Below are 21,683 nucleotides of genomic sequence, written 5' to 3'. Positions count from 1 at the left end.
CAAGGTTAGTATGTATTTTTGTATATTGGGTAACAGTGTTGAATACCACCGCACTTTTTTGACGATACTAATTACTTAGGAGTCTCGGGGGACCTTCATTGGAACACCTCCAAGTGAGTTTTGCTGCGGAAACGCGTCTAAAACATTCACGTGAAAATAAAAAAGAAACGGATTTCTAAAGAAAATTTTGCACTGTAAAACTGTTTACACACTAGACTAGCAAAATCCACATTCAAAATGGCCGGTTACGTTTATAAAATTAATAGGGATGTGAAAAATAATCGATTTCTTTCAAAGTGAAAATCGATTTTTGTATTCGATTTTAATATTAAAAATGAATGAAAATCAATCATAGTTGATCAGTTTCAGTTCAACAGTTATTTTAAATAAATATTAATATACTAACCTAACCTAACCGATCTAAATAATAATTGGTTTTTTTGACTGCTCCGGCGCTACGGGAAATGCAGCCCCTCCACCCTTGCGTACCAAAGCACAGGCATTTTATTCAAGCCTCCGCAACCTCGGATCGGTTTGAAAGATAGATAGTAGCCGATTCTCAGACTTATTGAACATACATAAAAAAATTTAAAAGAATCGGCCGAGCCGTTTTGGAGGAGTATGGGAACGAACACGAGAATTTTATATATTAGAATAATCAAAATCTGGGTATTGCAAAGATCATGTGATCAGCAGACGTTGGTAGTGGCAGATGCAGTTGTCTATTTACCTGTAGCTGACTTTTCGTATTCAATACAAAACAAAAGGCGCGACGTAGGCGAGTTTGTGGCTAGACGGCCGAGTCTCTTTGCTTAAAGTTTGAACAATTCCACGCAACGCGTCCTCTTACATTAACATTTCTGTCATATACTTTGTATTCAAGTGCCTTGTGTTTATTGACTACTAAAACACCAGTGTGTATTTATTTTTCCTAAAAGATAAAGTGTTAATAATATTACAATTAGCCTCTCAGAAGTAGTGATATTTTTTAGTATAGATAACAAAAAACTTATGACTCCGATGGGCGAGACTTCAATACTCGGGAGAGTAAAATCGTATGATATCAGGACCTGCTCAAGACTAGCTCTAAACATATAAAACTAAGGTCTAATTTCTTTAATACATTATATGGTTACTGTAGCGTATAAAACAACGCTGCAAAGTTACACGATCTTCATTAAAAATTACATGTGTTTTGTTGTTTTTAAAGAGGATATTTTTAGCTCCATTCTCATTATTTATAATGAGTTGCTAACCAACAAAGGGTTTACATTTCAGATTAGTGAGACTATAAATAGCAAGAGTAGGAACCATTTGTACTTTCTGGTTTCATAGTAGTTCTGAATTGGAAAGTTTTAATTAATGAAATAAATCTTGCTAAATAAATATTAAATTAACGTAAGAAATATACGCATATTGAAATTTTTGTTGAACTTGGTAACGGATAAATTGGAACTGGCCATACTATAGCGTGCTAGAACAGTAAATGTTATCGGTCTAATTGCACTCTTAACTAATGACAACATGGCCATGCGTCGTGCTCGTCAACGGGTGCTGCAAAAGTGCGAAGTTTTTCTGTTAATAAAGACGTTTATAAGTGTTCATACTTACTATTAAATCAATTTTTATTTGATTTAATGTAATGTCAATGCAAAAGGCACAATGCCGGTCGAGTGGGAGAAGAATGAAAGAGGCCTTATCGAAAAATGGAGACAAAAGAATGGCTGATGAAATGAAATCTAATACTGTCTCGTCTCATTCTAAAAAAATTGCTAAAAGAGACAAATGAGCACTTTGATTAATACCGGTGCAATTCGATATTGCGGCGAATAAGAACATCCTCTCTTTTCCACCGCGTCGGTAATTTGGTAGCTGGTGGTGGGTGGTAGCTGGTTCCACAAAGTTGTTGTGCGCGGCAAAAAGTACCATAAAAAACGCTCAGTTGTGGAACTACGGAGGTTGAGGTGATACGGTTATAATTTCGTGGTTCGTCTCGACGTCCGATTATAAAACTCAGCTCTATCCATGGTAATTGCGGTAGAAGATACAGAGAGACCTATAAGCTCGACGCAACGTTAAGGGATTAAACAGCTCAGAGTGTGACTAGTCGTCGAGTCGAAACGCTCTCCGTTAAATGCCGGGAGCCTCCGCCTCAAGGTGAGAACAGTACTGCATGTGGGGCCAAATTTCCGCAATTTAGAGTTGCTATTTATTTTCATTCGCAAATTTATACAAAATCAGCAATGGAATTAGCTAATTTTGTATCCCATGTAATTTCCTCTGTATATAACTGTTTTGTGATTGATGACGTTTCCTTTATTACTTGCCGCCTAGCCCTTAAAAGTTATTATTATATTGTGCTCGCCTCTTGCACTGCAATATGAATAATTTTGTATAGACAATTATAGGAGTACATATATCCATTAGACCAGGAGCTAGGCGGGCTTATTTAGCCAGGACTTTACACACAACGTACCAAATAGCGTCTACGTGCGGAAACTTAGTACACACTACACACATACGTGCCCATTAGACCGTTACGTCAATTACATCACCATGCACGGAGCCTTGAGCGGCGAGAATATTATTCCCGTAGTAATGCGCTTCGTGCATGGCTCGTTGTAACACCGTGTCCATGCAGACGGCAAAACAGTGCGCTCACGTATAGAGCGTTTTAGGTACAGATAATATATATTTTTTCTAAACTAAGTAGCATCTACGCTACGCTTGAATAGCTTTAGAGCCCTTCTAGTTCGTATAGTAATGTTTTGTGGTTGATTCCGTTGACACATTCAAAGCACGCTCATGGCACGCTGTGATATATGTAATAGGAAAGCACCTTAAGCTTTAGTTTTTAGGTGCGATTTCCAGTAAAACAATTATTGTTGACTTGCACTGTCAACTCCTTTATTTACTTATTAGCCCTAAGAATATTTTGTCCCGTTCGTTTAATTTAAAGTGACACGAGATTACACAAAGCCTTTTTTAGATTTACATGTAGTGTAAACTCTTTACGACGTCAGTCGTTAACACGAAAAGCTCTCTATAATGTAAAAATGATTAAATTTGTTTGGTTTAACACAAAATGCGTACATACTCTCTTTATAACGTAACCGAAATATTTTCATATTTAGACATCAACAACATATTTAAGTTTAATTGTTTTTATAATCAGCTTACAAAACTAAACTATTGCGGTGCCGAAATTTCTAAGAAAGATACTTACCTGAGGTCATAAACAGCCGTCTCGCCTTTGTTATTGTTGCTTGCATTAACACGTGTGCCATTTTTCTTAGATTATAAAGTTAACAGAATGTGTTTAGAATAATTTACCTATTGATTTTAATAAAATTTGAAATTAAATTTGGTTATTTTTTGGTCTGTATAACGAAACCTCTCTATAATGATAAAAATTATCGGTCCCTTGAAATTCGTTATAAAGAGTTTACTCTGTATGTTAGATTTATAGAATAGATATATAATAATTAAGGGATATAAATAAAACGATAGTCATCGGATCCATCAGGATATATTTATTTCGACATGTCATGTATAAAATCCGTGCCTATTTGTAATATTTCAATACCGCAACCATGTTAAGATGACTTCACAGATTTTATTTATATATTTTTCAGGCTTAAATTAAATAACAAAAGTTTGGATTTCAATATGTCAAAAACTATATAGATAAAGATGTCTCAGGAATAGTTAAAGCTCGAACTTTTTGCTTGGCATACAATAAACTTAAAATTGCATTATCAACATATTTATGTTATGTAGAAACATCAACGTAATCTATAGAAAACTATATTTTTTTGTACCAAAGGCGCTACCTTTTAGGTCTGGGACTCAGATTTCTGTATCTGTTCCATGATCATTAGGCAAGTAAGTAATCAACCTTCTGCCTGACACAACCCTTAGACTTTTGGGTCTAAGTCGGTTTTCTTCACGATGTTTTCCTTCACCGTACGATTGATAAATGCGCACATTGACGTAGTCCATCGGCGCACTGCCGGGGATCGAACCTACGACCCCAGGCATAAGAGTCGAAGGCCAACACTGCAGATATATTAGTATACTATAATCAATATTACAGCCACAATATAATCACAAAACTACCTTTAAAATCTTAAAAAGAGCCGCCTTAACATGGTTATAGTATATCTCTCTTTCTCTATCTTATATAAGTAGCTTATTTACAATTGTATAGGACAATATTTGGGCATTTTGCATACTAAAAAAATACACTATTAGAAAAATCTACCGTAGGTTAAACAAAATCGGGCGTCAAACCATGATTTTGTATTCCTAATCATGAATAAATAAATAGATATACATTGATTTAGATATTTCTGACACGATATCAATTACCCGTATAGAAAAATAAATTTGATACTATCAACTGTTCATCTATAAAGTAATTAACCAGTAATTTTAAATATGAGAAATGAAATCTCAAAGCGGAGGTGATTCGATCACAAGCCTGCCAGACCCTTCTAAACTTACTTATTTATTCTTTGATTTTTACGTATGTAAATATCGCGTATAGTTTTAGTTCGATTTTAATTTTAAACAAATAATATACAGCGGCGCTGTACACCTTTCCTTCTCTACCTGTAATTAAGTTGAGAGCCCTCAAATACCAATCTGAATTATCGTAGATTTTTCTGTATTTTTCGTGCATTCTCTTCATTGAAAAACCAACTTCCAATAGCGACAATGTTTTTGCTACTTGTACTTTTTATATTCATGAACCAGTCAACATTTTTGGACAAACTATGATCATAAGAGGTACATTAACATATATACTATACTAGCTTTCTTCCGAGCCTACGTATACATTCTTAGACACGGCATTCGAAATTTCGTAGTTACAAAAGCAAGCAAGCACCGAAAAAATTACATAATTTCGTTAAATGATTTATTATAGACCAAAATCAAATCTGTACCCAAATACTAATCCAATTAAGCACAAAATTCATACTTAAATACTCTATACGTAGACTCGGTTTTAAAAGCATAACTTATAATGATTTAACAATAGTCATATGCTGTTCATACAAATCCAACGCAAAGCAAAATCGCCTTAATTTATTAGTTAAATGTTTGAAGAAGATTCTAGAGTGTAATAACTTTGACCCTTCCTCACTACTTTATGTACTAAATATTTGTTTTATCAATTTCATTTAATCATATCACCGAACTGTCTTGATTGCGACGAAAAGTAATTTTAGTAATTTAGGTTTTAATATAAAGATTTTTTTACTCATTAGTGTTGATCAGACAACCTAGGTTGGCCTAGTAGCTTCAGCGTGCAACTCTAATACCCGAGGTCATAGGTTCAAACCCCGGCTATAAACCAATAGACTTTCAGTCTATAAAAGCATAACACTCACTCGTACACTGAAGAAAAACATCGTGAGGAAACCGACTTAGACACAAAAGTCGACGGCGTGTGTCAGGCACAGAAGACTGATAACTTGTCTTTTATGAAATAACGTCCACGGAAAGATACAGTGGGCATACCGAGTCTTTCAAAAAGTCAAGAATAAAGACGATTTTGCCTTGCGAATATTTCAATATAAAAGCTACAATCCAGACCATTATAATTCTATACAATTTCCTATTAAATTACGCAGTCGATTTCATAAACGCGACTTTATCGTAGTTTAACTACATTGAGGAAAGCACCCTCTATCGATGAAAGTTAACTACATGGAGTATAAAATGTTTATATACATTAGTGAAAAAGTACAAGCAATTCTTTAAATTATAAGAGAGGATTACCGCAAAAATTATGCAAAATAAAAACTATAAAAAACGTAACACTATTTTCGTATTCTAATAACACAATATTATTTATTCTGCAAAATTTAACGGCAACAATAAATCATAGAATAGGTAAATATAAAAAGGTATAATAGCAACCCAAGACGTATTTGAGGACACAATAGATATACTAGTGGCAATACTGGTCCACCACAAACATTGACTAAAAGTTGGGCATATTTATTCCATGTTATCTCTGTATGAAAAATCACAAAATCTATCTTTAACAGGAGAAAAGAACAAAGAACAAGAAAGAAATTGTTTTCAATTGAATAAATGTGATAGCTATAATGTCAACACACATTGAAGTTCTCTTGTCTATTGAAATAGAAACAATGGTTAACGTTTAAATATGTACTTTGTTTCCTATATAAATAACATTTTACCCCAAATATTAAGTCCCAGAATATGAGGTGTTTAGACTAGGATACTCCATAGTTACACATTTCAATGTAATAAGAAAAATTAAAACAAAACACATTGGTGTACAATTTACTGAGTATTATTAAGGACAAAATATTGAGCGAACAAATCAACGTTAACTATAATAAATAGATAACTAACGGTTAACAAGTACCTAACTATGTACAGTAAGTAATTGACCTCTAGTTTCTTAGCAATTAAAAAAAATATCCATTGATTTGACATAATTGATTAAAAATTTATTCCTTCATTAAACAACAGTCTAATTTCACTCTGAACTAAAGTACTATTCCGTCTCATTCTAACAAATTGTTTACGGTTTGATGAAAAGAGATGACTATTTTAAATTGTTGCTGGACTAACAAATAATCAAACTATCGTTGTAGTATATTTTTGTAGGTTTTCCATTAAATTACTTTAGGCTATCGTAACAAATTACGTTACGTTAAATCGAAAAGGATTGTCTCAATGGTAAAATTTATCCTATCAAAAAAGACAGATAATCACTTCGTAGTATATTAATCACTATTTAGTATCTCTTAGTTATAAGCGATTCTACTTTTCTTTTGTAGTCTATGCCTAAAGAAGGTTGTAAGAAAATCTTTTTTTAGGTTAACAACACTGTTATGTCGTTATAATTCCACAGCCTTGATACTTTATATGAAACAATTAAAACAAATTTTATTAAATGAAAAAACCCCAAATTAAAAATTTTATTAGTCCGCATAACCGCCATGTCTGTTCTCTTAAGCTTAGGTTTCCTAGAAAAGCGGTGACGTTAACTAACGGCCGGCCGTATATTTTGTACTATATCTTTATCGACGTTTTTAAATATAGATTACATTATATATATGAATAAATTGTATTATAACTTTCCTAATAAATTGGAGGAAATATAAAATTGTCTACGAAGCCTGCCCATATATATATGTCCAATGTCCATATATACATATAGACCTAAGCCAATCTTGGTAAGTGTAAATCATTTAGTTAGTTGTACTCATCTTCGATCAAATTTACATTTGGTATTATAGGACCGTCCCTTTTCATCATAGCGTTAACATAATTTGTCAGAAAGAGACGAACGAATATTGTTCAGATTGGTTTAGTTTATATTAATGAAGTAGGTACTAGAGGTCAAAATAAAACTAGTCTGACTTGATGACTAAGTAACAGGGAGAAACAAAATTTCTTAACATAAAGCTTATGTCAACTCGTTGAATTGTGCCAGGGCGGTTTTGACTCTGAAAATAATATTGATCCTTTAATTAAACACCTAATGACAGTGATTTATGCGAGTAATACTCATTTAAAAAAAGGTTTTAATGTATATAAAGTGGATATTTATACAAGTACTAGCTGACCTGGCAAACGTCGTTTCGCCATGTATATCATTTATAATAAAAGATAGGGGTTGATCGTAGAGGGGTGAAAATTAGGGATTGTATGTATTTGTTAATGCTGTATCATAAACAAATAAATTTTTTTTATCTAAAAATTAAAAAAAAAATTAGGGGTGGACTACCCTTAACATTTAGGGGGATGAAAAATAGATGTTGTCCGATTCTCAGACATACCCAATATGCACACAAAATTTCATGAGAATCGGTCAAGCCGTTTCGGAGGAGTTTAACTACAAACACCGGGACACGAGAATTTTATATATTAGATATTAGCTGAAAGCCAGTAGTGGTCCTTCGAGACGGATTAATAATTGCGTAAGCAATAGTAAACGTAAACAGTAATCTACTCCCTAGGAACTAGGAACTAAAGTTTGACTCAAATCTGGGCATAGATTTTGACAGATTTAAGAGTTAGCTGTCATTTACATCTCGTGGGATTCTCCAATACTTACTTATCATGCAGATGTGCGGCATCCGGCCTTTGTCGCAGGAGTTTAAGCGCCCGAAGAACGCCCAACTCCGCGAGCCTCGCTTGCCTCGCCGCACACCCGGCTTCGCCTTTCCAGACCAAATTTCCGGCAACGAACAAGGCCGCTTCTTGGAGTTTGCTCTCTGGATGCGCCTGCGTAACGCACGCATATATTAGGCCCTTACCTATGAAATTATGGTTTTATGTAGAACCAAAATTTGTCTAAGTAGTTTTCCATTTTGGTAGAGTAATGAAGCGTTCTTAGTAAAAATAAATATCGGTTGTTGACGTAAGGGATCAAACAATATCGTTGCTTGTTAGATGCTTAGCTTGTTATTTAAATAAAAAAAACAATACAATAAATATGTGGCAGAGAAGTACTGCTAAATTTACTTTATGTTGAAATTCGCACACTAGTGATAATGTGGATTTTACTTACACACACAAATTAATCTAATATGTAAGGAAAACATAATATATTTTCCTTTACAAACTCTTGTCTATATTGTATTTTATATAAACTCTTTTGTAATGTTGTCTTTGCCGTCTGATCGACGATGTTTAATTTATGTCACTTGACATAATATATGTAAGATATTTTATTTTTTTCATTATATTATTTTAGTTTATAAAACCTAGAATATAGGCTTTAAATGTTGTTTCTTTTGTATTCACAGAGAACCGCAGTTGCGCCTGATTTATTCCCGGTATAAGCGATTGATTGATATATATGATAAATTTTTGTATCAAATGTAGCAGTGATAGTGTGGAGAGGACAGAGTTTCGTAGAGTGTAGTTTATTAAATTTTATAAGGAAACTTGTTAATGTAAAAGTGTACCAGTATGTGAAAGAAATTACAAATTCGGAAATATATAAGATTTCTTGTCTATGCTCTAATATCACTCCGTATTTGTAATATACGGTGATGAATATAAATTTGTCGACACAAAACAGTTACACAAAAAAAAAGGGTGCGTGTACTTATGTACGCGCGTAAGAAGTTATACTTCTTTGGCTTTCTTTATTTTTTTAAATATTAAATAATTAATAACAAATATTCAACGTTAATAATTTAATAATATTCAGTATATTATTCAATTATTAATTAATATTAATAATAATAATTATTATTATTTTATTATATTATTCATTCAATTTAATAACTACGTATGTTTCATAACCTTTTAACTAAGTAACAATAGGTCTTTGTGAAAAAGCATTGCTAAATTTCTTTGAAAAAATAATTAAAACTCCTTTATTTGTTTAAAAGGTAAATGTCATTATGTTCATTCAAAATTCTTGGCATAGCTGCTAACTTCACGCATATTCTATTTCTTTTTACTTGTAGATTGTCTTATTCCCATCTCGCTCGCGCACGCTATAATCACACTGACAATTTTGTGTCACAGGTGCGCGTTCATCGTAAAATTTCACTCTCATAAATTTTTCATAACGCGCCAAAAGAAGTATAACTTCAAAAATATAATTTCTAACGATTACTAGCATTATTAATACTTACCAAATAATCCACCAACTTTCTGAGAACATCTTCATTGGCCATAATGAAATCCTTTGCTTTCTCTCCATCTCCAATATTTCCGAGTATGCATAACGCTTGTTCCTTCACTTCCGCCGGATATGAGCCTTCTAACACGACTATCACAGCCTGAAATCAATTTACCTCTTTAGCTTAGACATTACTTGGTTTATACAATATTAAGTGTCGTGAATCGTCCAATTACAATACCTATACAAAAACTATATTTTTAAAATTTCGTATAAACTTAGTAAAGTATATGAGTCGGTTAGATTTTGATGAAAGCATAAACACATACGCGCTTTTTGGAATATATTTGACAGATTTTTGTCCTTGGGTTTCTAAAATATTTGTGTATCTCAAATTTTTGCTCATACAATTCCTTGTTCATTGATAATTTTTATGGCAAACAGTCAACTGTTTCTGCCGAACAACTATTATTTCTCCGAACTACCGACTTACAATCTAAACCACAGATACAGTGTAAATCCTTTATAACGTCATTCGTTATAAGGAGTTTATAACGCTACCGCCATTCTCTATATCGAAAAAATATTTCTTATTTAGACTTCAACGACATACTTAAGTGTAATTGTTTTTATAATCAGCTTACAAAATTAGTCTTTTCAGGTGCCAAAATTTCTAAGGACACCAGAGGTTATAAACAGCCTTCTCGCATTTGTTATTGTTAATTGCATTAACACGTGTGCCATTATTCTTAGATTACATTGCCTGTAGGAAATTTTGGTCTCAGTTACTAAACGCACCACCGTCACCTATCGTGTATTATCAGTCGTAAACAAACTTTGAAACTGTCAAGATGGCCAGTAAAAGAAAAGTGTTATGATATGTGTTTAGAATAATTTACGTATTGAGATGAAATTATTGTTATTGGTTAAATGTGTTCTTTTTCTCTCTCCTTATAACGATAACTCTCTATAACGAAAAAAAATGCTGGGGTCATTGAAATTCGTTATAAAGACTTTACACTGTATATTACTTAGGGTTTAATCGAACAAAATTCACAAATAAATAAATATATTACCTGCATGACCTGCGAAGAAAATTCGCTCATAATAGCATCGATATGTTGCCTCGTCGACAGTAAGTTGCGTAATAAGCCTAAAGTCTTCATAATAACCCGTGTATCACTATCACCTAAGAGACGGAACATTTGCTCTGTGCCCAAACAGCTTAATATTCGTTGCTTCACCTTTTGTTCCGCCTATACAGAAAAATATATAAATAAATAAATGGAGTTCCCAAAAACCTTTCGTTTTATAAAGATTTGATTTATAAAGGAACTCTAAAACCACACCATCGATTATAATAATACTCTCACAAATAGACTATATACGTAACGGAGCAGTGTGATATTTTTACTAATCGCTTTGAACAAACGATACGCAATATCGTGTAGAAGTAGTAACGTAATAGAATAGTATAGTCTGTCCTATTTGGTGATTAGTGTTCTTACGTCGCAATCCAGTTTTGAGTGATGTCAGAAATTAATTCATAGAAAGTAAATTGAAAGTATACAATAGTCACGTTTTTTTTAAAAATAATTTTGACCAATCTATGTATTTAATATAAGTTAAGTATTGGACATACAACATAAAATAAAAACCAAACTAGTACCATGTCAGAAAGCAATGCAAATAAGAAGAAACAAAAAGCGAAAAAATAAGACAAAAAACAAGTTATATGTCTTACATTATGCCTTAAAACAGGAGTGGCAATGAGCATATAGCAAGATGCACAGGTAAAAGGTGGAATTTAAAGACAAATATATGGAAAGGACTGAGGGGAAGAAGGAGAAGAGGGCGCCCTTAAAGAAGGAGGTTAGAAGATATAGAAGCGTTAGCAGGAAGCAATTGGAGAAAGAAAGCCATGGATTGAAGGGGGTTTCCAATCAATGGTACAGAAGAAGTTAGGATATCAAGTAACAAGAAAAAAAGTATAAAACAAACCTGTATAATAAACATTTGGAATATTGGGAATTTTATTATTAATAATAACATTAGTATACATAGAAATAGAAACTCACCTGAAAAGCCATATTCATAAGTGCCCATATTCCGTTTAGGCGAAGCGCCGCTTCCGGCCTCTTCGTTAGGTTACAAAGCATCTCTACGACGCCTGGAAAATGTGTTTAACAAGAAACGAATGTATATAGAAACTTTTTTAAAATATCGCTCACCGAAATAAGTCCACAGATACTCACTTTAGGCACAGACTACTACACGAAAAAAGTAAATCAGTCAAATCTTAACTACGTATAAAGGGAGCGTTCAATTATTAGGTAACGAATTTTGGGGGTTTTCCTTTGGTAAAACTTTACGATGCGGGGCGGGGATTAAATTACGCGTTATTGTTAATATTTTTTTCGACTTACACCACATAATAGTAACTAAAGAGTCACTAGGTGGTCGCGAACCGTGGTTTTACTATACTTGGGTACAGTACTGTACTTGGGTACTAAAAACGTTACGGCGAGTTACATGGGGGGGGGTCAATTATTTCCAAAAATTGCGTTACGTAATACTTGAACGCTCCCAAAGTACTCTTTTGTCTCTTTCTTCCAAATTGTGTTTACGCTGTGATAAAAAGAGACAGATATGTACTTTATTTAAGACGGTGGAATAAGACCGTTATTATGTTTTTAGTAATATTTTGGGGGCTTGACTTTATGAATGAGATTCGTGTCTCTGGTACAATACTCTTAAGTTTAATTAAGTTATTTGTAAAGCATTTAATAGATTATGGAACTGAATATTTCTAATAGAATTTATAAACTATTTATATTTTAGCTAAAACATTTATTAAAGCTCCACCCCACCTCCTTCAGCTTCAATGGAAATTACAAAATACATGTTTAACATGTCAATTAACATTTATAAAGCAATCAAATTAAGTAAACAAGCCCGAAAATTCGTATTATTTTAGTATAAACCTTGATCTAACATGGGCTCCTTGGCGGGTGAGAATTCCAGAAGTAGATTGCAGAGAGTCGAAGAGCCAACTGTGAGGAGTTCGGTGCCCGGAGACTCACTTAAGAGCAGCATCAGGGGACGCCAGACAGAGTGATCCTATAACATTCAGAATTGTATTTATTTATTAACACTTCATTGCATATACATAAATATAGTACAATTGATTATTAAATAAAAAGGAGAGCAACTGACGGCCTTATCGCTTTTGAGCGATCTTTTCCAGGCAACCACTGTGAGAAAAGAATAGAAAAATAAAATATTAAATTACATAAGGTAGGCAAAAATACATGTATTACATATAGTTGTTGAGAGAAACTAAACAGGAACGAAAAAACAAACTAATAAAGGACACATGAAAAAAAAATTAATACCTTATAATAAAAAATGCACATGAATCATTATAATTTAATTTAAGATCAGTCTCACGTCAGTTAGTGGATATTGTTAAAGTTAGGGATACGATGTGGACAGGTAATGTTTGTACAGAAGAAATTTAAAGGAAGAATGTATTAAAAATCTTAATTAGTAAGTCTGGTTTGTTCGAACACTTATAACTCGAGAACGGCTGGACCGATTTTCACGGTTTTTGATTTGTTGTATATGTCTTTGTCCTGCAGAATAACTACTTAACTTTGGGAAATTAACGAAAAAAAATCCTGTACTATGAGTTTCCTAACTGTCAAACATCTGTTCACTTCGTCGATACGGTAAAATCTCCCCTCAAATTAAATAACGTATTTACGAAGGTTTCGAATGGACAAGATATTCTGATAATGGCGTATTTTAGCTTTAAAAATGATGATGATAAATTACAACAAATCAAGGCAAATTGTAAAACGCACATTGCAAGTCGGTAATAGTAGTCTGAATATTTATTTTATATTCATTGTATTATTTTAATAAAATCATAAATTAACTTCAGTTAATCTGTAACACGACATTAATTGACTGTTAGGCGATACATCTTGTAATAAAAATGGCGCTATAACTCTATATTGGTCATGGTATTAGAATAAATCTACTTCATGAATGTTTTGTTGTTTTTGTTTTTTAAACGACTTTAAAGGAAAATATGGTGAGGAAACCGGCTTGCCTTAGACCCAAAAAGTCGACGGCGTGCGTCATGCACAGAAGGCTGATCACTTACTTGTCTATTTTTTTTATATTTTTTTTATGGCGTGTATTTAGTAATTGTTGAAATTTCATAATATGTATGTACGATCCACATTCCAAGCACGTGCTAAATTTGTATGTGATCACAAATTTGTCGAAAACTAAAAATAGTACCTTGCAACTTTTCTTTTGTGAATGATAGAAAGTGATATGATAAGGACCCATAAACATTCACATTACCAGAGGGCTGGGAAGTGCGTTGCCGGTCCTTTTTGTATTACACATACACAGTTAAAAATTTCATAATAACGGTTCAGTTGTTTATGAGACATCCGCACATTTCTGGTAGGGTCATGTATAGTATCGATACGTATCAGCCAAGGTAAGTGGACTTAAAATACTATTATTAATTAATACTTACACAGACTATCGATATTTCAAACATTCATGAAAATAAAAATAATGAAAAAACAATTAACATACCTGAAATGTAGTTCTCAACTGTTGGACTGATCTCGATAGAGAATGGAGACATCGCACCGCCGCTAACCTTACCTAACGAAATAAATTATTTGTTTAGCAATTTATTATTAAATTTTCCCTACTTAAATTATTTCTTTAATATTCATCCCGATATTTAACAAGAATTAAATTCTGTTCTGAAAGTTATAACTGTATGTGTGTAGTGAATATTATGTACACATGTGTGGATGAAAAATATTTAATTTTTCAGTACAATGTTATCTCTAATTTACAATTCAAGCCCCCTTCAGACACAAATTTCTTGATAATTACCAAGAGTTCAAAATAACAAGAGTTTAAATAATTACGAGGGGGAATTTCAAGTGAATAAGAGTTTGATCAAATTCGTAACATATTATTTGTATATTATTATATATTTACAATTATTGTCAAATTTTTATTTTGAAAAGAAATCCGTAAACTTTTTTTGAGTACACGACTTCAGTCTATGATTTTTATGATGTTATCAGACATTAACATGACTTATTAACGTTTAAAAGAAGTCTGGAATGCAAACTTATTCATATATTATATATTATGTATACAATTGACATGGTATTTTGGTTTTTGAAGTTATACTTCTTTAGGCGCATTATGAAAATTTTATGAGAGTGAAATTTTACGATGCGCGCGCACCGTGACACAAAATTAACAGAATGAAGTTGCCCACGGAAGATGCTACGGCATTGGACATAATTTAAAAAAAAAACAACATTCGAATAATAATAGAATTTATGTTACACTTAATGTAATAAATATTTATTTATTTAATTTTTCAAATGTAAACTGAACTTTATTGACTATAATGACTCCTTTTCCAGTCTTTCCTTATTTAATTGTAATTAATTATTGGCATGCAATCAAAAACTATTTTTAATAATGCCAAAGAAGTATAACTTCTTACGCGCGTATATAAGTACACGCACCCTTTTTTTTATGGACAAGTCTATGCATGACAAACACTTCAAATTGTAGAGAGTCGGGTAGCCCGGACTCAAATTATCGCGAGCAAGATACAATTCCTTTAACTTCAAATTACCGAGGGCACTTATTATCATTGATTTTATTCAATTTATTTAGAGTATTTTTCAAGAGATCTGACATAACATTTTCAAATTAACGAGTGTCAAATTATCAAGAGGCCACTGTATTAGATCTATATAAATAAAAATGAATTGCAAAATATGTTGCTAAGCTCAAAACTCAAGGACGGCTGGACAATTTCTGAGGAAGGTTTTTATGGAGAGAAAAATTGGAAACATAATTTTTTATTTTATTTAGTACTGGTTTATCCGGAAAAGCGAACAGTCTCTATGGGATAGCATAGAAAATGTTCCATATGGTACGTAGCTACTAACAAGGTAAGCTAAGTAAAAAATCATATTAAGGGAAACAGTCTTTAGTCTATCTAGCAGCTAGTTTAGAAAAAAAATTTGTACATGCAATCAATATGAGCAGAGTTGGCCTAGTGGTTTCAGCGTGCGAATCTCATACCATGAGGTCGTAGGTTCCAACCCGGCTGTGCACCAATGGACTTTCTTTCTATGTGCGCATTTAACATTCGCTCTAACGGTGAAGGAAAACATCGTGTGGAAACCGACATGTCTTAGACACAAAAAGTCGACAGCGTGTGTCAGGCACTGGAGGCGGATCACCTTCTTGCCTATTAGATTTAAAAATGATCATGAAACAGATTCAAAAATCTGAGGCCAAGACCTAAAGAGGTTGTAGCGCCACTGATTTATTTTTTATTTCAATCATTATTATACTCACCGAAGGTTCGGGATTATTCATTCCGTTAACAATATGAACCATTAAACCGTGCGTTTCGATTATTCTTTTTCTTATATCTTCTGCGTTTGCGCCGAGTGAGGCGAAACATTTGAATGCGCCCTGCTTTGCGGCTGGCGACGGACAATTTACTATGTCCGCTAGCGAGCTCATGAGGTGATTTGATATCGCAGCTAGTCTTTGGAGTGATGTGTCTACCTGTGGTGGAGAGTTAAAATTATTAATTAAGGCACCTAGACAATTGGTTAATATAAAACATCTTAATATATATATAAATTACGCGTCACGTTGTTTGTCCGCTATGGACTCCTAAACTACTTAACCGATTTTTATAAAATTTGCACACCGTGTGCAGTTTGATCTAACTTAAAAGATAGGATAGCTTAAATCTTAATTTATACCCGCAATATTATTTTTTTGCAAATTGTTTTAATTATTATTTGACACTCACAATTCTAACAGATGGCGCTGTGTTGAAAGTACCAATGTTTCACATAAGCTACAATTGGCATAACCACCAAAAAAGCATGGTGGTCCCCATGGCGTTCTCCTACCGTTTCCCTTGAATAGTTTACTACTATGTAATATAACAAAAACCTTAGCCACAGCAACGCTTGGCCGAGTTTGCTAGTAGACTATATTTGTATTATTTAAAGCTTGCCAAGTTCCAACACACTGCACACTGATACATTGGAACATAAAGGAAAAATAAAATACAGTCAAAATCTGTTATAACGACATCGAAGGGACTACTCATATTTGGTCGTAACAGCTGATGACGTTGTACCTAATACTTATTTTAGAATGTGTTAAAATCTAACATTAAAAAATAAATAAATAAAATTTAACTTATTTCTTTGAGGTGACTTTACTGTAACCTTGAATATTTGATAGAACTTACTTCAGCCAAATACGCCAGCGTTTCAGCTGCAGTTGCTCTTATGTCTTCGGGCATATCTTTGGTACAAAGTCGAGCAAGGCATGGCAGCGCTCCAAATACCACTCTGTAATTAAATAATTAACTATTAGATTAAAGTGCAGTCTACAATAGGGACTGCAATTAGAGTCATATTACAATTGGTGAAAATCAGTGTTAGAAGCTCTTATTTTGGCTCCTAAAGTTAAATAACAAAAAAACTATAGTCAGAACTACTATTTTACATATTACCTACATATAATAGCTCAGCTAGAAGACTTAATGAAATAATATAACTTTTGCATGTTACCTCATCAAGGTAAAACTACTTGAATACAAGGCTATCGTAACTTTGGGTCAATGCCAATAAGATTTGATATAAACTGTATTTAATTGATAACATATAACAACTTAGTGATGAGCTGAGCTAAGCTCATCAAAAATTCATTACAAACTCACTAAACAAAATAAATTAAATCATTAAGTGACTAATAAAATAGAAGAACTGTAAATGTTACCATATACTCTATATATATATATATATATATAAATATATAACAATTTTATCTTATTTTTTTTTCCACTAAGCAAGTTAAATAATAACAGAGAAAAGTAAAGTAAATAAATACAGGTGAGTTAAATACCAGTTTATAAGATAGGCCAACTACAAAGACCAAATTAAACAAAAACATAAAAATATTATTATTACAACATAATTATTCTTAAAACATAACAAGAACAGTCTTAAAATTGTCAAAGTATTTGTTACCTGCTATCATCAGCTGTTATTGCTCCCGCTCTATGTATAAAAGTGAGACAACGGGCAGCACCCATCGCTACAGGCAAAGGTTTATCTCTTGACACTAGGAGAGTCAAAAGTTCAGGAATTGTTTTGTCTCCATACCTGGAAATATTTTTTTTTCTCTGATAAAAATGTATAAGCCATAAACAATCAATATTTTCCATATTTATTCTGTTGATGTGTTCAAGAGTTACCTGCATATAAAAAACTCTACAAACTCAAAGTTAAGAATTGCTACTGATACTATTCCAATATTATCTTAATATATATAAATTACGTGTCACGTTGTTTGTACGCTATGGACTCCTAAACTTGCACACCGTGTGCAGTTTGATATAACTTAAAGGATAGGATAGCTTACATCTCAATTTATACCCGCAATATTATTTTATTCCAAACCCGCAATATTATTATTTGATAGTCACAATTCTAACAGATGGCACTGTGTTGAAAGTACCAACGTTTCACATATGCTACAATTTAATGACATTACCACCAAAAAAGCATGGTGGTCCCCATGACTGGTGTTCTCCTACCGTTTCCCTTGAATAGGTTACTACTATGTAATATAACTAAAACCTTAACCACAGCAACGCTTGGCCGGTCTGCTAGTTATAGTATAACAATCTCACCTAGTATTCAATGCAACTTGAGAAACATTAGCATTTTCAAAGCACATTGCAGCTAACAAATCCAATGCTGGCAAGGCCCTTGCTATGGGTGGTGGTGATGTGCCTTTAGGTGCCAGCAGCGCTGCTATTGCATTACAAGCACCGGCAGCACATAATGCTTCCTGTTCTATAGGACCTCCACACCATATTGATAGTATACGGACTACACAAGCACGCGCAGTAGGTGAACCCTCTCTTGCTATTTCTGTAACAAATTTCTTGACTGTGGAATACAAAAACACTAGGCTGTATTAATATTTATTAAAGTTGAATTGTTGCAGATTGTCCGATGCAGTAATGTTTAGAATTCGGAGTTATGAAGTATTATCTTTAAGTTAACATATATAATCTTTAGATGCCCAAATGTCAAAAGAAAAATAGATCTAGATAATTTTCCCCATTTATATAATTTAATTTGTCATCATTATCTTCACTTGTAAGGTCTTTTTCACCAAGGCCAACATTTTGTATATGTACTTATTTCACAAACATCAAATAGCTCAAACTTGTTTTAACAGACAATATATTCCATATATACAAAAGGATTAAATGTATAACACATTTTAGAAAGACAATTTTTAATGTTGTACCCAATTATAATACAAAACTTACGAGTCAACCGTGACAGAAGTCTCATCTCAGATGGCAAGGCAGATATTGGTGCAGGAGGATTAAGGAATATACTCCTTAAAGCACAAAGGCTAGCTTCAGCCAATTTTGTTCCTATTGGCACATCTTTCAATATCTCCACAAGAGCCACTGCTGCACCTTGTTCAACTAATGCAGTAACATTATCTGATGTGCCTTTTGCTAAGGAACCTGTATTCAAAGTATATAAATGTCTTATAGTGCTTTCTATAAAATAGAAAATTTAATGATATATAAATATAAATGTCTTATACTGATTTTATACGTAGAAATCAGATAAACATGAAATGTATGGAGTGTTAACAGAAAGTGTATTATGCATATAAATTTTTAAATGTACTAACTAACCTAACCTAACTGAACAAAAGTATTAATGAATTAATCAAAAAACTATTTTGTAAGTAAGGCTACACTATATCTATGTAACTGTTAAATAATACTCAATCTAATGTCAAACTAACTCACACATCAAAATTACTCAGCTTTTGTAGTTTTACCTAAACATCCATAGAATGCAACATTTTTTTTATTTTGATATAAAAACAACTTTTTAAAACTTTGCACAAAGCACAGCCCCTTAAAATTGCTATATAGTTTCCTTAACTTTATATTAAATTAGTCCCACAGTTTGAGAATAAAGTAGCAACAAACCCAACTTTGTATTTACCATATTAAATAATATTAATTAAAATATATAACTCAATTAATGTAAACAAAGTTGTTTTGTAAAATGTAATTTAGCAATAAAATTATCAGTGCTAATCTATTTTGTGATGACATTGAGAAACACTTGATTTATAAACATGAGACATAATTACCAATAGTAATAGTGGCCTCTAATCTAATATTAGGATCCCAGTTCTGCTCAGACATTAACTGGAGCAGCCTTGGTACTATGCCTTGTTGAATAACCGAAGACTTCTGTCTGTTACTGCCTATAACTGAATTCTTCAACGCAATTAGAGCCTCTAAAATTTTCGTCTCGTCCGCAGAATATAATTCGTCGATATACGAGCGAGAACTTTCAATATCCTTTTGAAAAACAAACGAGGTTAATACTTAATAGAAGCAAATGTTATAAACATGCAGAACATTGCTTACCATGAAAATTGTTAGCTGCTGCATGATTTGAATTTTCTCCGCGGTAGAGCGTTTATAAATTAACTCTGAATAAATGAAAACTACTGTAACGTCTTACAGAATGCAACTTTTTGCTGACTGCAGTCAATTACTAAACACTAATTTCTAACCTTCGAGTTTCAACTTTCGTCCTTCTTCAAAAGCGAAACTTCAATTAACTTCAATTTTCTGTCTTCAAACTCAAAGCCAGGTGCCAAAGTCAAACAATGATTATTTACATTTTGCATCAGCGCATTATCGACTGGCTACTACTTTGGTAATCTGTGTCATCATTTTTGACTTATTTTGAAAAAAGCTAAAATACACGATAACACAAAAATGTATACAGGGTTTAAAATTATAAATAAATAGCATAGCAAATACATCGCATTAGCAATAACCCTATATATACATTATTCTATCAAACAATAAGTGATTATAATGCCCGCCTTCCACTGCAAAAGTTATGAACGAGAAATAGTTGACCGACGGAACAGAGTTTGACATGATAATAGTTTTTGGCTTTTGCCTTCTTTTGAAAGAGTTTTTAAAATAATTTATTTCGCATTCCACTGATAACGAGCTCAACTAGGCGGAGCTGGAAGCGGGAAAGAAAATGAACGACTACTCCGTTCATTTTGTGGTTCTCGCTCCATCCAGCGAGGTTGTGCGTCCTTTTTTTTTATGGCCCGCAGGGTTTCTGCAGTGTGACCCAGGGTCAAAAACAGGGAAACGGGCAAAAACATGAAATTATCGACTGGAAAGGAATTTAGGAATAGAAAATAATTAATCTATAAAATAAAAGATCAATTCTTATAAATTACATAAAAAGGAGTGTAAAAAAACATATTTACATATATTTACGTTACAAAACACGTTACGTTATAAACATATTTACATATGTTTACAATGCGATACATTGCATAGATCCGATGCTTTGAAGATGTATTAATATACTCGATGCATTGATGTTTTTTTATAAAACATCGAAAGGATGATAAAACCAGTTAATTTTATAAAAAACTCAAGTTTGAATTGAACACTAGAATTTAAAAGTAAAATAAATTTATTCAGCAGCACAAGGTTACATACAATAAAAAAGACAGCAAAAAAACTGTTATAGGTCGGTTATCGAAAGCTGGCGCGTTCACAGTACTCACACTAATGCAATTTCACTATACAGAATGTTTAAAAATATGACTTTATTGCCAAGCTATATATTTTAGTCTACTCTGGTTTTAGTAAGGTTGGGTGGGTTGTAAATAAATAAAAATGTGTCAAATTGATATAAATATTATGTGCATACGAGAGTGGATCCAAAAGTTCTAAGCCCAACCAAGAACGTAAAAGAGTAGTTTGTGTAAATAATTTTAATTTTTCGTCATAAGCTCCATCTAGCTCAACACACTTCACTTACTTACTTCACTAACAATTCTTTCAATACTC

The 21,683-nt window shown here is 32.7% G+C and overlaps 1 protein-coding gene across 3 annotated transcripts; it reads right to left on the bottom strand.

The window, feature by feature from the left end:
• Window positions 1-7,268: 7,268 nt before the first annotated feature.
• Window positions 7,269-20,560, bottom strand: LOC125057372 (armadillo repeat-containing protein 8-like). Of its 3 annotated transcripts, none has more exons than XM_047661027.1 (14): window positions 20,220-20,553; window positions 19,937-20,150; window positions 19,083-19,289; window positions 18,432-18,693; window positions 17,767-17,901; window positions 16,983-17,085; window positions 16,064-16,279; window positions 14,252-14,323; window positions 12,616-12,751; window positions 11,710-11,801; window positions 10,708-10,887; window positions 9,645-9,791; window positions 8,108-8,277; window positions 7,269-7,496 (listed from the first exon to the last, which is right to left on the bottom strand). In XM_047661027.1, exons 1-14 carry the CDS (start codon window positions 20,241-20,243, stop codon window positions 7,457-7,459), a joined length of 1,998 nt encoding a protein of 665 aa, XP_047516983.1. In that variant the 5' UTR covers window positions 20,244-20,553; the 3' UTR covers window positions 7,269-7,456. The 3 variants fall into 3 exon arrangements, with proteins under 3 accessions (XP_047516983.1, XP_047516984.1, XP_047516985.1); XM_047661028.1 differs by having other exon boundaries at window positions 7,270-7,496; window positions 18,432-18,675; window positions 20,220-20,438; XM_047661029.1 differs by lacking the exon at window positions 7,269-7,496 and having other exon boundaries at window positions 8,148-8,309; window positions 20,220-20,560.
• Between the last annotated feature and the right edge of the window lie 1,123 nt (window positions 20,561-21,683).

This window comes from Pieris napi, chromosome 16, assembly GCF_905475465.1.
Source record: "Pieris napi chromosome 16, ilPieNapi1.2, whole genome shotgun sequence".
Taxonomy (NCBI): Eukaryota; Metazoa; Arthropoda; class Insecta; order Lepidoptera; family Pieridae; genus Pieris; species Pieris napi.
The sequence above is the reverse complement of the archived record's forward strand: the minus strand, read 5'-3'. Positions and strand labels throughout refer to the sequence as shown.